The 15,935-nt window shown below is 37.2% G+C and overlaps 1 protein-coding gene across 2 annotated transcripts in view; it reads right to left on the reverse strand.

The window, feature by feature from the left end:
- LOC143226802 (uncharacterized) overlaps positions 1 to 15,935 on the reverse strand; it is a 45,996-nt gene that overhangs the window by 9,566 nt on the left and 20,495 nt on the right. The window contains exon 1 of one of the 2 annotated variants that reach the window (XM_076458231.1): positions 2,294 to 3,337. The exons of the other annotated variant lie outside the window; for it this stretch is intronic. Coding sequence (XP_076314346.1) covers positions 2,294 to 2,393 — 100 coding nt within the window. The 5' untranslated portion in view covers positions 2,394 to 3,337. Of the gene's footprint in view, positions 1 to 2,293; positions 3,338 to 15,935 lie in introns of those variants that run through there. 2 annotated transcript variants of the gene reach the window in all.

Raw genomic sequence — 15,935 nt, forward strand, 5'->3', positions numbered from 1 at the left:
TTTAGGGCTTCCTATTTCATAAAACGGATTATGAGATTAACTCAATACGCCATTCGTTTCTAAATGAGTCATGCTGTGTCACAAGGAAATGGCTTGTGCGTGACTGCTCTAATCACGTGTAGTCACGTGGACTACAGAGTGAATTTTAACTAATTACGTCCTACCTATTACGTGACGGCCATTTTCTACGTGGAAAATGGCTTTCGTCGTATATCAAGCCAGCTTCAAAGTATCAACATGTTAAAGAAAACAAACAAAACAAGAAGTATAGGGCTCGGCCATCTATATTGATCGCGGGAAAAATTATATATTTTTAAAAGAAAAACATAAGCATAGTGTTGCGTCAGTGATATCGTATAATTCTTAGTGCTGATACACGTATTTAGGCCCGTAATCTGAGGGTCGCGGGTTCGAATCTCCATCACACCAAACATGCTCGCCCTTTCTGCCGTGCAGTCGTTATAAAGTGACGGTCAGTCCCACTATTCGTTGGTGATAGCCTAAGAGTTGGCAGTAGCTGGTGATGACTAGCTGCCTTCCCTCTAGTTTTACACTGCTAAATTAAGGACGGTTAACGCAGATAGCCCTCGAGTAGCTTTGCGCGAAATCCAAAAAACAAACAAATAGATAGTTCGTTTCTCCTCGGTAGGCACAGCAGATGGTCCGGTGTGGCTTGTTATAAGAAAGCACATACACCATTCAGACAGTATTATGTATATATATCTTTAAGTGTTAGGACTCACTTTTTATTATGAACGTATACTTGTCTTTACACATAAACAAGTTGTAGTTCAAACGTTTCCTCACAGTTACAATAAGTAAAGTTTAAGAATGTTATTTTTTATTTTTTAATAAGTTTGTTTATTTGTTTGTTTGTTTTTGAATTTCTCGCAAAGCTACACGAGAGCTATCTGCACTGGCCGTCTCTAATTTAGCAGTGTAAGGCTTGAGGGAAGACAGCTAGTCACCACCACCCACCGCCAACTCTTGGGCTACTCTTTTACCAACGAATAGTGGGATTGACCGTCACATTATAACGATACCACGGCTGAAAGGGCGAGCATGTGTGGTGCGATGGGGATTCGAGCCCGTGACCCTCAGATTTTTTAATAAGAAACGTAAGTATAAATACGAAGCCTAAATTAAGTACCAAGCTTCATAACAGGCTATCTGTGCTCTGACCACCACGGGTATCGAAACGCGGTTTTTAGCATTATGATTCCGGAGACACTGGACACTGCTGTGCCACTGGAGGGTTAGTAATAACACTAGTATAAACATTCACGGAAACAAAATGCTAAAAGAAGTTCCCTACACACACTGTAGTTTTGTATTAAAAATAGAAAAAAAAAAAGAACAAACAACAACACACTAGAAAAATTATAAAGTACATTTTGTTTACTGCAATATATATATATTCGATACCCGTGGTGAGAAAAAACGCACAGCAAACAAACCTGGTGGAAACTGAGTTATTTTCTATTTCTACCATGTATACTTCTTCCATTGTTCGCAGAAATTCAACAAAAAAAAAATCCTCCGTGACTCAATGATAAGTATGAGAGCTTCTATCGCTAAAATTCTGGTTTCGATACTCGCGATGGGCACAGAAACGATAGCCAATCATGTAACTTTTAGCTTAATAGTAAGGAACTAAAACAACAAATTCAGGATTAATTTATTATGAAAATAGTATTTCTATTTGTCATCAAATATTTATCGTTAAAATGGCCAGTGCTTTTGGTCAAATTGGCTTCTCTGTCGATGGCTTTTTTCGTTTTTAAAATATCGAACGAAGCAGTTTTGTATGATTTGAGAGAGAGATTGTTTTAGTCGGTGATAAAATCTCATAGAGTCGCGAGAGAGATCAGCTGTATTCCATGCACGAAATGCAAATATTTTCTACGGTGCTTTCTTATACATTCGAATACGAATCGATGAGACTCTAATTATGTGTCTGAAAGGGAAAATTTCCTACAAAATTAAATTCTGTCATTAGCTGAAAGCTCTCTGCTTTATAATAATATACCTCAAGCAATAATTTTCTAGAATTTTTAACTGATTAATAAACATGGTAGGCATATTAAATAACCAGTTTGACAATCATCTCTCATGTATGCGAGGGTATGGTATCTCTTGTTTGATAGCTTTCTTCTGGAAATAACAAAAACACGAAATATTCTTAATAAGCCTATATTTCATATTAACGTACGTTTTCTCGAGGTGAGTTGCAGCTGTCGTAATGAATATTGTGAAACAGTGAATATTTCCAAACAATTACTATTTCTCTTACCTTCCGTCAGAGTCTCGGACGTCATGGTGATTACCAGTGGACTCGTGATAGCGATTATCATTGCTATTAATAGTCTACATTGTGGAAAATCGTCCGCCATTTTGACAAGAACCCTAAACAAATTATCGGAGGCTTGAACGTACTGAGTTTCGAGACGTTTGCTTGTGGCCGAGAAATGAGCGATTTGTGAAGATTTGTCTTGATAAACGGTGGAGTTTTCCTAAGGTTGTAAAGCAAATGCTGGTTGTGATGCGGTACTTGTTCCTGTAGCCTACCTGCAGCTCCTGTGTAAACGGTACAGCGATTGGACTGACAAGACAAGGTCAGTTCTGTAGCTCGGGTGTCAGTCCTTATCGATTTTCTACCCTAAATCCGCATGCTCAGTGATGGGAGCTGTGGATTACCGTGACTAACGTTAGACGTTATATTATACGGTTCATGAGGCCTACAGCTTAACTGGCTTCGTTTATCTCTCATTAAATTTAACATAACCAAATTTGTCATAAAATTCAGCAACATTTCAAAAAGAAAAGGTTCTCTTCCACAGTCTTAGCTACAAAATATAACAGTTATGTATTTGAATATTTCAAGTTGATAGGTCAGCTCTTTAACTAACAGATACGTATATCGGATTTAAAAGGTCGTAACGTTTGATGGGCGTGCGTTATTTTAAAATGTCAATTATAACAGCGCGGGAACGTCTTGTTGCCAAGGTAGCAACTTCCAACGAGAATGGAAGGGCAGCTAGCTACGTTTCCCACGGTTCTTTTATCACTACTGGTACGTATATCTAATCAAAAACACCTTAGATATGAAAAAAAAAAGGTGTAGCAAAGTCAAAATTGACGGCTAAACTGGTTGTTACATTTATTGCATTGAAACCAGCTGTAAAACAAGTAATCATGCGTTAACTAGCCAGGTCGCGTATTTTGCTTTACCAATCACCATGCCTCAGTTTGAACAATTCGTATCGTTACAATTAGTGTAGCTACAAGTTTTGATTTATTTCTTTAAGTCGCACGCCATATCGCTTTTATTTGGCCATACCTTTTCTCACACCTAAAATGTTCTTTTAATATATATTATGGGTTTTTGTAAATACAACCAACAAACCAAAAAGTGGCATTCGATGGTAAAACAACATTAGCTTTATGATTGCAACACTTTTATTTAGAACAGATCTTTGCTTTAAATATCCAACCAGATTGTTTAAAATATATAGTTGTTTCTCTTTATCTCCAAAACAGTGTTAATAGTTTTATCTACACTAACCCCATGAAATTTAGATTAACAGTTTTTGTCAAAACCCCCATGCAATCAGTACGGCCGTATCAAGCATTATCATTTATGCTGATTGCATAACCTAATACCACGTGACGCTAAACACTCTTTACTAAGGATAATTTAATAACCTTCAGTTAATTTGTTCTGAAAAGTTGGTAATAAATAATAACCGTCTACCCATATGATTCTTTCGACATTTTGAGCTAAAAACAGCTAATCTAGTTTCTTGACCTTACCAATACTTATGTACCTGCACGTGCTTTCACCTTATAGTTTTGTTGCTATAAATCAGTCGTCCACAATCCAATGACAAAAAACTAAAAACTGTCCACTTGTACCCTGAGGTGAAGCTTTAGTGAAAATGTTAGAGTGATACCTCACGTGACTTTTTCCTACATAATTTAGTTTGTTTGTTTTGAATTTCGCACAAAGCTACTCGAGGGCTATCTGTGCTAGCCGTCCCTAATTTAGCAGTGTAAGACTAGAGGGAAGGCAGCTAGTCATCACCACCCACCGCCAACTCTTGGGCTACTCTTTTACCAACGAATAGTGGGATTGACCGTCACTTTATAACGCCCCCACGGCTGGGAGGGCGAGCATGTTTGGCGCGACGCGGATGCGAACCCGCGACCCTCAGATTACGAGTCGCACGCCTTAACACGCTTGGCCATGCCAGGTCACATATTCTAGTTACGTATTAAAGGTATCAGTTGAATAATTCCGAACGTTTGAAATACATGTAGAGCAAATGAGACTTTTAGGTATATGTTGTCAGGATACCAAATTTGAAGAAATATCCTTAAAATTAAGTGAGTTTTTCAGTTATATAATGTTGCCGTACTTTCAAAAATAAGAAGAAAGTCTATCAAAATTTGAGATGTTATGTCTAAGTTATTATTTGATAAATTATCTTGAAATTTGGAATGTAAAGTAAGAATACAGTGGAGTATATTCATTAACACAGTCTGAGGTACAGAAGATAGGAAATACAGTTACGACAGAAAGTGTTCGTACCCTCTGCGTCGTGAGTAGTTTTTCCTCATAACTTAAAAAGTATTACGATTAGGGTAATGAAAGTATAGTATGTTATGAATATTATACTAACACACATCTACATACATTTTTATGTAAATTGAACGGCAAATAAACTGTTTATAAACAAATAACCAAGCATAGGAGGGGCAGAAAGTGTTCGTGCGTCTACTTTAATGGTCAGTTGTGTAGCCTTTCAGGTAAATTACTTGGCGCAATCTCTCCTCATAGCCCTCCATGATCGTTTGACAGTACTCGATTGGTATTTTCTTCCATTCTTCTTTACAGAAGGCCTGAAACGCAAGTTTTTCGGATGACGCTGATGAACCCTGGTCTTCAACTCATGCCAAACGTTTTCAATTGGGTTGAGATCGGGTGAATGCGATGGCCACTCCAGAACGCTTATATGGTTCCTCTGCAACAAGGATTGCATATATTTCAATGAGTGCTTAGAGTCATTTTCGTGCTGGAAGATCCAACGACGCCCAAGCCACAAGTTCCGAGCAGCATTCTTGATATAAGTGCCTAATATATCAACGTACTCTTCTTTTTTCATGATTCTGTTGATGCGGTGAGGGCTGCCTACACCAGAAGAGCTGAAGGAACCCCATAGCATGGTCGAGCCACCTTCGTGTTTAACTGTAGGGACGGTGTTCTTTGGAAGATTTCGTTCCCCCTTCTTACAGAAAATATAGTGAACATCATTGTGACCGAAAAGCTCGATTTTAGTCTCATCTGACGAAAGAATACTCTTCCAATTGGTAAATGGTTTATCTACATGCTTTCTTGCATACCTCAATCGTGCTTCTAAATGAACAGGCTTTAAATATGGAGTTCTACGAGAACGGCATGCTTTGAACACAGAAGAGTGTAACATATTCGTAACTGTAGAGGTGCTTACTTCAACCCCAGTTTCCCTTACCAGTTTCTGTATGTCATTACGTGTTAAACGAGGGTTCCTACTAACTTCTCTGAGAACCTTCCTCTTGGTTATCTGTGGAATTTTGGTGGGGCGTCCGGAACGAGAGGAGGTTAGCAGTTGATCCTGTAAGCTTAAACTTGGCAATTATACTCTGAACAGTAGATTTTGGCACATTAAGTTGTGTAGCAATACCGGAAAGATACACACGAGACTTGTATTTTACAGTGATTCGGTTTTTTAAACCACTGTACAGTTGTTTCCTGTTCGCCATGATGACCAAGCAGATAATGACGGAGACGGCGCTAAATTGCCGGAAGTAAATTTTTTGCTGGCTAAATTCAATAATTATGAACAAAGTGTCTAGTTCTGGAATGGTGTAATGTAGTTTATTTGCCAAACTAAACAAAAGTTTTACGGAAATATTAGTTTTTTCACACGTTCTGAACTGTACGAACACTTTCTGCTCCTCCTATTTTTGGTTATTTGTTTATAAACAGTTTATTTGTCGTTTAATTTACATAAAAATTTATGTAGATGTGTGTTAGTATAATATTTATAATATATTATACTTTTATTAGGCTAATCGTGTACTTTTTACGTTATGAGGAAAAAAACCACTCGGGACGCAGGGGTACGAACACTTTCTGTCGTAACTGTAGCAAAACTAACGATTGTTAATAACATACAGCGTCTTCTGTAGGTTGTTCGGCCACACATAACACTATATCCTATGTCTTGATACAGATAAGGCTTAGCCGGCGCTATATTACAGTCACGGCTTCCTCATCTTACTACATCAGATAGTGTCACTCTGCAGACAGATTACATAGTGTTGAATGATTACTTTGAAATCGAAATCGCGTAGTAATAAATAAATATACTTTTTCTACAGTTAAAAACCAATTATACTTCGTCATGTGTTACTGTTTGCCTTCACATTGACCCGGCATGGCCAGTTGGTTAGGGTCCTTGGCTGGCTTCTGAAGGCCACGGTTTCGAATCCTCTTCCCATCAAATGTGCTCCCCCTTTCAGCCGTGAGAGCGTTATAAAGTAATGGTCAGTCCCACTATTCGTTGGTAAAATAGTAGCCCAAGGGTTGGCTGTAGGTGGTGATGACTAGCTGCTTTCCCTCTAGTCTTACACTGCTAAATTAGGGACGACAGATAGCCCTCGAGTAGCTTTGCGCGAAATTCAAAACAAAGCAAACCAAAACCTATTCTAGCCTTGCAAATTCGTAGACTTGCCGTTGTTTCAACAGGGAACCATTCTGAATGAACAACTTGTTCATACAGATATGATAAGTGTGTATGTGTTTTTCGTATAGCAAAGCCACAAAGGGCTATCTGCTCAGCCCACCGAGGGGGATCGAACCCCTGATTTTAGCGTTGTAAATCCAGAGACATACCGCTGTACTAGCGGGGGGCCAGATATAATAAAATAATATGTTAAAAGAATTACTTTTAAATTCGGTAGTAAAATATAACGCATGGAAATCTTTTGTGCAACCTTAAGTAACATTTTTTTTTTTTTATATTCACAAATTAAATATTTCTATAATTGAAGTACCAATGTATTGCTAAGTGAAAACATCAGTTCAAATTACCAGTGAGTTCCCTTGGTGGAGAGTGAGGCTCTGAATCTATACGGTTACATGTAATTACCGATAAAATTCCTATAAATGTTTATTTAATTATTTTTTATCAAATAAACACTCTTCACGCTTAGTAAAATAAAAAGCTATATCTTACTTAAATACGTTATATTAATTAGTCTTGCCTGGTCGCGAAGTAGCGCTGCTCCCAAATTTTAAATCCAGTTACTTTCTGAGTCGGTCGAATACAGCGATACCGTAACTCTTTCTAATCTGAGGCTCCCTTGACGTTACTAAAAAAAACTTGAGCTCCCAACCTACAACTTTAGCATGGTGATTGAAAAACAGTATTGTAGTTGGCCAGGTGGGTTAAGGCGTTCGACTCCTAATCTGAGGGTCGCGGGTTCGAATCACGGTCGCACCAAACACGCTCGATCTTTCAGCTGTAGGGCGTTATAATGTGACGGTCAATCCTACAATTCGTTGCTAAAACAGTAGCCCAAGAGTTGGCGGTGGGCGGTGATGACTATCTGCCTTCCCTCTAGTCTCACACTGCTAAATTAGGGAAGACTAGCGCAAATAGACTTCATGTAGCTTTGCGCGAAATTCGGAAAACAAACAATCTAAAACACGGGTTGACCATTACCCTGGCATGGCAATCACGTGCAGTGGTCAGTACTGTTTTAATTGCAAAAGATATGTATCATGTGCCTCTTATTTTTCGAACGCCTTAAGCCACCTGGCCATACTGGGCCCTGAAAGCACTGTAACCATGCATGTGACTTGAGCAGAAAGATGAACACGAAAAGTTCACCTTAAGTTTTTGTTTTGGGTCTACTTACACGGCTTAACAATGTATAACTGTTTATAGCATATAATCACCTACTGTATCAGCTATATAATGTTGCAGGCCACCTCCTTTTTTGGGATGATGTAACTTCTCTATCAGAAGATGAAGCAATGGATATACAACATTTAGTTTAGGAAACAACATATCTGTGTATCAGATTTAAATAAACCTGGATGATTCAGGATGATCAGATGTAAGATCAGCTGGACTGAAAGCCCTCACTTTCTGATCTAAGGAGCAGAATTTCACCACAAGATTGGATATCAGATGATGCTTGCTGGATTAACACTTAATTTGAGCTTAGCACTAATAATTTAGATAAGTTAATTGTTTTAGAAGTTTCACACAAACCTAAACAAAGTGTACACTTTTGTTACTGGTCACCACTTTGATGGAAAAACAACAACAAGAAAAGAGTGATGAAACCGTTCTATATAGAAAATGGTCCGGGAGCATTGTCCATTAGGCTGTTTTTAGAATGTAATGCAGGGGAAGAGAGGGCATTGCTACGCCCATACCAACGTACATTAATGTAATGCAGGGGAAGAGAGAGCATCACTATGCCAATACCAACGTACATTAATGTAATGCAGGGGAAGAGAGGGCATTGCTACGCCCATACCAACGTACATTAAAGTAATGGAGGGTAAGAGAGAGCATCACTACGCCCATACCAACGTACATTAATGTAATGGAGGGGAAGAGAGGGCATCGCTACGCCCCTACCAACGTACATCCATAAATACATTTCAATAAGCTACAAGGAAAGTTGCTAACACACAAAACTAACTCTATATTGACCAGAGCGGGAAGTGTTCGTCATTCTTATAGCACATATAAGGCACGAAGTGATGAGTCACGGTGTTTAGGGCCTCATAACAAAAACCACTAATCTTTGGTTTCCAGTACTAAAACATTTGGTCATTATAAAATTCCCCACGAACTAGTGCTATAAGAAAAAAGCAGGTATAATAAATATTATGAAATACTTTAATTAACATCAAATTTCAATCAAAGCAGCCAACCAACGTAGACCAAAACTGAAACCTAACCTGGTAAAATTAAACATTCTCTTTTTACTCTTTTACTTACAGAGATTAGATTTGAAAGCCTTGTTTTCAGCTACATAAGCCTTCACAGTGAGCCACTGAATGGGGGGAGGTTCAGAAAATGAATAAATGTATTAACCAATCATTTACCAGTTGCTCGTCCTTTAATAGCTGTTACAAAAAATATCTCTGACTTCATAAGTTCACATTCACTGAGTACACAACTAGAAAGTACCGTTTTACTCCTTCTGAACTGATGGTGGATTGTAGTTGAGTCATGGAGACTTTTGGGGCCACGAATGAATGTCCCTTGAGCAGTGTTGTAAACTTAGAATAATCACACCGAACGTTCTTTTGTCGTTTTTTAATCAGCTGTGATTTATTTCTACAGCTAATATTAGAAGGTTGTACTCAGCTAAGAGGTGACCCAAAGTGGTTTCAGATTTCCTTACTACACTTTCATGGCCTGATTTTCCATCATATTATGTTCTTGTTTTTGAAAGAAGCTTGATGTTTTTAGAATTTTAATTCAGTTTAAATACTATTTAGGCTTCTGGAAAGTAACATGCTTTTTTTATGGATTCATTACAAATGTTATTTTCGCGTAGATCGCGGAAAGCAAGCTTCCCATTTTTACGTCTTCAATACAAACCATAACAATCTATTCAGTTCTAAGGTTTTGCCACTCTAGACGAGTCTTCAGTCTCTTGGTGAGTGTTTGATTTGTATTATCTCTATGTTCACCGTAATTGGTGAGGTTCCATATAGGTGTTTTTTTCTAGCTCTGTTTCAACTATCTTTGTCGACTTTTTTTTTCTATAGAAGCTCTTTGAAGAAAACGTTTCGCTTGAAACGATTCAAATAAAAAGAAGAAATAAAATTAAACCATGTGTTGTAAGAGATAATTTAGTATTTATGGTTCTTTCCCCATTCAATAAATTTGTAGAACAATCGAAAAACACGTCTCAAAATCTGTATGGTACCAGCAGAAGCAGAGAATGTGGCTATTTACTGTCTAACGTCACAAACAACATATTAAAACTAATATAGATGCTGGTAGTTTTACTCAGTTGAATGTAAATGCCTATATACACGATGGAAATAACGCATTAAAAATTAAAGGTGTTAAAATAAATACGTAAGTTAAGCAATAAGTCATTCTTGACTATTCTGTTATCATGTTAGTTCACTGCAGCAGCCAGCCATTAGCAACAGCTTTTGAAGTTACACTGACCTACAGAACTGCAAACATTTTGTGAGATGGAGGCTGTGTCACAAAAGGTGGTTCCTGTGACAACATCTGCAACAGCCCTCGAAAAACAGGACTCTGTGTTAAACTGTGTAAATTGGTAGTACAGAAACTTACCCATTGATTTGTATGTCATTTCTAGGAGTTTAAGACAAAATTTTCTCCATAAGTTTTTATAATAAGATCTGAGAATCGTATTTTGATGCTAAATATTAAAGCAATTTTGGAAAATTGGTGGAGTGGCCTTTGTACTGCTAAGGGCCCGGCATGGCCTAGCGCGTAAGGCGTGCGACTCGTAATCCGAGGGTCGCGGATTCGCGCCCCCGTCGCGCTAAACATGCTCGCCCTCCCAGCCGTGGGGGTGTATAATGTGACGGTCAATCCCACTATTCGTTGGTAAAAGAGTAGCCCAAGAGTTGGCGGTGGGTGGTGATGACTAGCTGCCTTCCCTCTAGTCTTACACTGCTAAATTAGGGACGGCTAGCACAGATAGCCCTCGAGTAGCTTTGTGCGAAATTCCAAAACAAACAAACAAACGTTGTACTGCTTGTATATAACCAAGCCACACCCAGTGACCTTTGTACTGCTTGTATATATATCCAAGCCACACCCATTTTCTGTTTGGACACAGTATTCTTGTATCGCTTTTCTTATCATATGACATCCTTACCTATCTTTTGATTTGTTATCATATGACATCCTTGCCTATCTTTTGATTTGCAAACATAGCCACTTAACATATGCTCATAAACGTTATAGAACATTTGCTCCAGGTGAAAGACCATACATCAAATCTACATTGAGCACAACTTTCTCATAAAACATGAACATATTTGGCAAACGACAAATTAATCTTCGTTCATTTGTGGAGTGTGCCATCATGATGCAGGTTGTGGTCATCCAAGTCAACTCATTTCAGATTAAGTACTTGGCAAACACATTTTTACCAGCCTGTATTACCCTCTCTACTAAACCATTAAACTTGTGAGGGTAATGATAGCATGAAGTGTATATCTTCATCACACCCCACACTTTATACAACTCGGAGAACAGCTGGCTGTTAATGTCAGCTCATTGGTCTGTATGGGGTTCCTCAGCTCCACCAGTGCATTAGACATTGACTGTGTGAACATTTTGAACAATCGAAGAGCCGTGAGCCATTTCGTGAAACATTCAGTTACATAAGTATATAGAGGTGACCCCATTCTATCACTGTAGGTGGACCAACAATGTTTAGGACTCTTTTCTACAGAGGAAATTAAAATATTATCTTCTGAAATTTTGGTTATATCATCTTTGGTTAAGCATCTCGATTTGAATTTAACCAGCTGAACTACCATTGAACATTAGCGCATGCCATATCTTGTTTCTTCAGTTCAAATGGTAGCTGTAGCATCTGACCACTTGGATAGTTTCGTACTGTATGGTTTGTTGTTGCTGTGGCAGAAACTGTCACAATTCCAACATAGTGTCAAGTAAGGGACATTAAAAAAAAACACACAAGGTTCTGCCTTTCTGTGGAACAATTGATCTATTTTATGAACCTGAGTGATAATGTATGAATGATAAAATCTATAGTAAGGCAAAATAATAGAGACATTGTGTAAAGTAGTTACATATGAACATTATTAATTTTAAACTCATTAATTATTTCAGAAATGCATTATCTATTATTTCACCGAATATTTCAACTGTGATAACACTGTTCTGATTCCACTGTCACTAGCATTTGTGGCTTATAAAAACTCAGTCTTTTTATGAGTAGGTAAAACTTGAGCCTTTGCTAAAGCCCGCTTCAAGAACTGGAATGGTCGTTCATATTCATCATTCTATCTGAAGCATTTCCTCTTTAGTGAGAGCCAATAAAGATGAAGTAATCTTGTAAAAGTTGGACATAAACTACAGTTAATAGAATGTAAAAACAAAGAAACTACAGACTTGCCATTTGATCATATATTAATGTCAATATTCACCATTGTTATCCATAGAGATATCAAAAATATGACTGAAAAATTCCACTTCCAGTCTCACGCATGCATATTTTCTTAAATTCAATTTAAAAATCAATTAATCCATTAAACCCATTAGAATACATTTTCGGTTCTCAGGTGCAGGTTTGAATATGTGCCCAAATGCTAAGGTGTCATCAATATGAATCAGACTCTCTTCTCCCATTGTAAGGTACATTTGGTTCTTCAAAGTGGTAGGCGTATTACACAAACTAATTGGTGTGACATGCGATATACAATACCTCTACAATAACCCTCAGTCACCCATGTTTGTTTCTCTCACACTTAAGTCAGTCTTCAGGGAAGTAATATAAATAACCATATTTGATAGACACCATTAGCTTAGCTTTCCGTGTCATTGGTTGCAATGAGACTTAAATCACGTATTTATGCAACATCAGCAAATGTGTAATGTCCAAGAATAGACATCTCCGAGACTCGACAACTCTCTCATACAACCATCTTCCTTCATTGATAAAGTAAAAACCAATCCACATTTCAGCAAAAACACCAAACTCTTTAATAAGGTATCCATTCATTATAGCAGCAACATGTGTTTCCTTCTGTATACATTCAGGTTAAACTTCTTTTGATGGGATAGGTACACAGAATAACAGTACATTTGATCAAGATATTCACTAACCAAACACACACACCGTGTTTTCATTTTAAGTATTTAATAACAAATGCGGCTCGGCATAGCCAGGTGAGTTAAAACGTTCGACTCGCCCTCTGAGGGTCGCGGGTTTGAATCCCCGTCGCACCAAACATGCTTGCTTTTTCACCCGTGGGGGCGTTATAATGTGACGGTCAATCCCCCTATTTTATTGGTAAAAGAGTAGCCCAAGAGTTGGCCGTGGGTGCTGATGACTAGCTGCCTTCCCTCTAGTCTTACACTGCTAAATTAGGGACGGCTAGCGCAGATAGCCCTCGAGTAGCTTTGTGCGAAATTCAAAAACAAACAAACAACATAATTGGCAAATCTTTGTCAACTGGTTAATTATGAAAATTTAGACGGAGAGATATTTGAACTGGATAATGAGGAGAACAATAAAGATAAGGACATTTATTTGTCTGTTTATGATGAGCCAAGTGAATAAACACCAGACCAAGAAGCAATCCTAAAGGTCCACAAAACTATTACTATTGACTTCCCAACACGTATACTTGGTATTTAATCCAGAATTCGTCTGTATGATTTCCGTTTAATTGCTCAACTAAGAACAATTATTGAGTCAAGCACTCTACAAGTGAAACATAGCAGCTCACATTGCTTTCTTAGCTGTCAGGTGGTATAGAGTGGCAGAATCACAACTACTAATCCATTGGCACATTTAGATTAATTGATGCTGCTGTTGTGTACAACTGAAGTTGATAATTAGGTGTTCAATATCACGGTTAAAATTGCTTTACATGTGGTGTGCTTTTTTAGGTTCTAAATGATTTTCCCCAAAGGCAAAAATATTCAACAATAAGTGGGAAAGACTCACTTCATCTAACAGATCAGCAGAATATCTACAGTCAATATCCTTAACTATTTTCAGATCTTTATATTTGATACTGGAAGAATTTCTTCTTCTACAGTGAAGGAGATGTGTGCTTATTTCAATGAATGTTTATGTTTACCACAATAATCAATCCTGAATTATGAGAAAATTCAGTTGAGAATCGAAGTTCAGCTTGGGTGGGTCTGTGAGCATTTATTTTGTAAAATCATGAAAACGAAAATTTTAAAAGTGGATTTTTATAGCCTGAAGATGTTAGCAACAACTCAGCCAAGTCACTTACCATAGTTTTAAAAAAGTAAACCAAGATGGTTACAATCAGTAGAAGGTGGAGGCTGTTTGTTTAACCTACGAGTTTAACTCGTATTAGTGCATGTGATAACCAGTATTGAAGATAAATGTATATGGAAGTATAAATATCTAAATAAAAACATCTGTGGTCTCAAATGTATGTAGGAACATAAATGTATATGGAAGTATAAATATCTAAATAAAAACATCTGTGGTCTCAAATGTATGTAGGAACATTACATTTATTTTTGTTATGCAACACTTATGAATCAATTACATAATAAACATATTTATTAAGTTACTTAGATTAAGAAATATAGAATTCCATTCTAATATTAAGACTTTGCAATATACAGTTAAGTGCAGTTATTAGTGGTCCGTAAGGTGTTATTGGAAAATACAGAATACATTCTATTCTCTTTGATGTTCAAGACAGCATCTTTGAGTTTGTAGATTGAAATATTCAGAAAGAAATGAATGTTTATAGGAAGATAAGCGAAAGAGACCCTCATGATTTGGAGGAAATGTTGTTTCACGAAGGTTTTTTTTTAGTACTGCAAACCATGTCTCAGAAAAATATAAAGTTTTATCTGTAATTTTCTAATAAATTACACCCCAATCCAAAATGGTTGTCGTCCATGCAATAAAGCCCGTTGTGAAACCCGCAAATTCATAAAAACCACTGATTCATTTTCCGACAAGTACAACCAACGAAATTTTAAAATATCTAAAGAAATCACTTGTGAAACAAAAACACCATTTATCTTATATAGCGTAAAAAATGTAATTATCAGTATATAGGGCAAACACAAACAGAGAACGTTTTAACAATCACAAGTCCTCTACTGATAGAGCTCTCCCTGTCGCTCAACTCTTGAACCAACACGATCATTCTTTGAAGGAAGTTACTCTCAGTAGCATTGAAACAGAAATCAAAACTAAAGCAAACAGGGGAATAAAAGAAGGTTATTGGACTTCCAAGTTAAACACATTTCAACGTTTCTGAATTAATCTAGAACCAGGAATCAGTGATCTCTGTCCATTAGTTTCATCTGTCAGAAAAATAATTTTTCATGAAATAATTCATGTTTTTAAATTGATTTATATAAACATATCTTTTTTACTTAAACACCAACACACAGTTCTTAAAAACACACACATATTTTATCCATTCTAAAGTTAAAGTACCAACAACAACTTTTCGTATCACCATCGGCTACACAGCACCGGAAATGAGATGCTTACAACATGACACAGAGAAATAAACAATTCTCGGAAAGTCCGATGACCTCTATGACGTTACTAAACTAAATCGTTATATATCACTTGTCCAGTTATACTGGACGTTACCAGATTGCCCCTCAAGAAGAAAGGTCCACCTTTCGAAAGCGCTCGAGTTATAGGGGTTACTATTTCAGTTCGAGTAGGTTAAATTATCGAAAGCACAATAAATTCACAGACGGTATCTTAAATTTCCCAACAAATACAAACTTGTAGTACCCAGTAATTTATTTGATTATGATGCAATACTTTCAGGCAGGCGGAATGAAATATTGTGAAAAATTACTGTTTTTTTTAACATTTTCATGTTTCAGTACAAGGACCAACCATAATACAGCAAAATACACGTTGTATGATCAGAGTACACGTGTAGAGCCAGTTTACATAGAGTAGACCACCATTTACTATTGGAATAACGATAATAACAATATAGCTAGCCGAATGTTGCTCCAGTGGACTCAGTGGTGGCATGTAGATCATGAGTACTATGGATGTATTTCATATCAGCATCTATGAAAACCATAGAAGTGTTGCTTTATCAAGATGTCTCAAGGCTTACTAGGCCTTTAAGAGTAAGC

Source organism: Tachypleus tridentatus, chromosome 9 (genome assembly GCF_004210375.1).
Source record: "Tachypleus tridentatus isolate NWPU-2018 chromosome 9, ASM421037v1, whole genome shotgun sequence".
Taxonomy (NCBI): domain Eukaryota; kingdom Metazoa; phylum Arthropoda; class Merostomata; order Xiphosura; family Limulidae; genus Tachypleus; species Tachypleus tridentatus.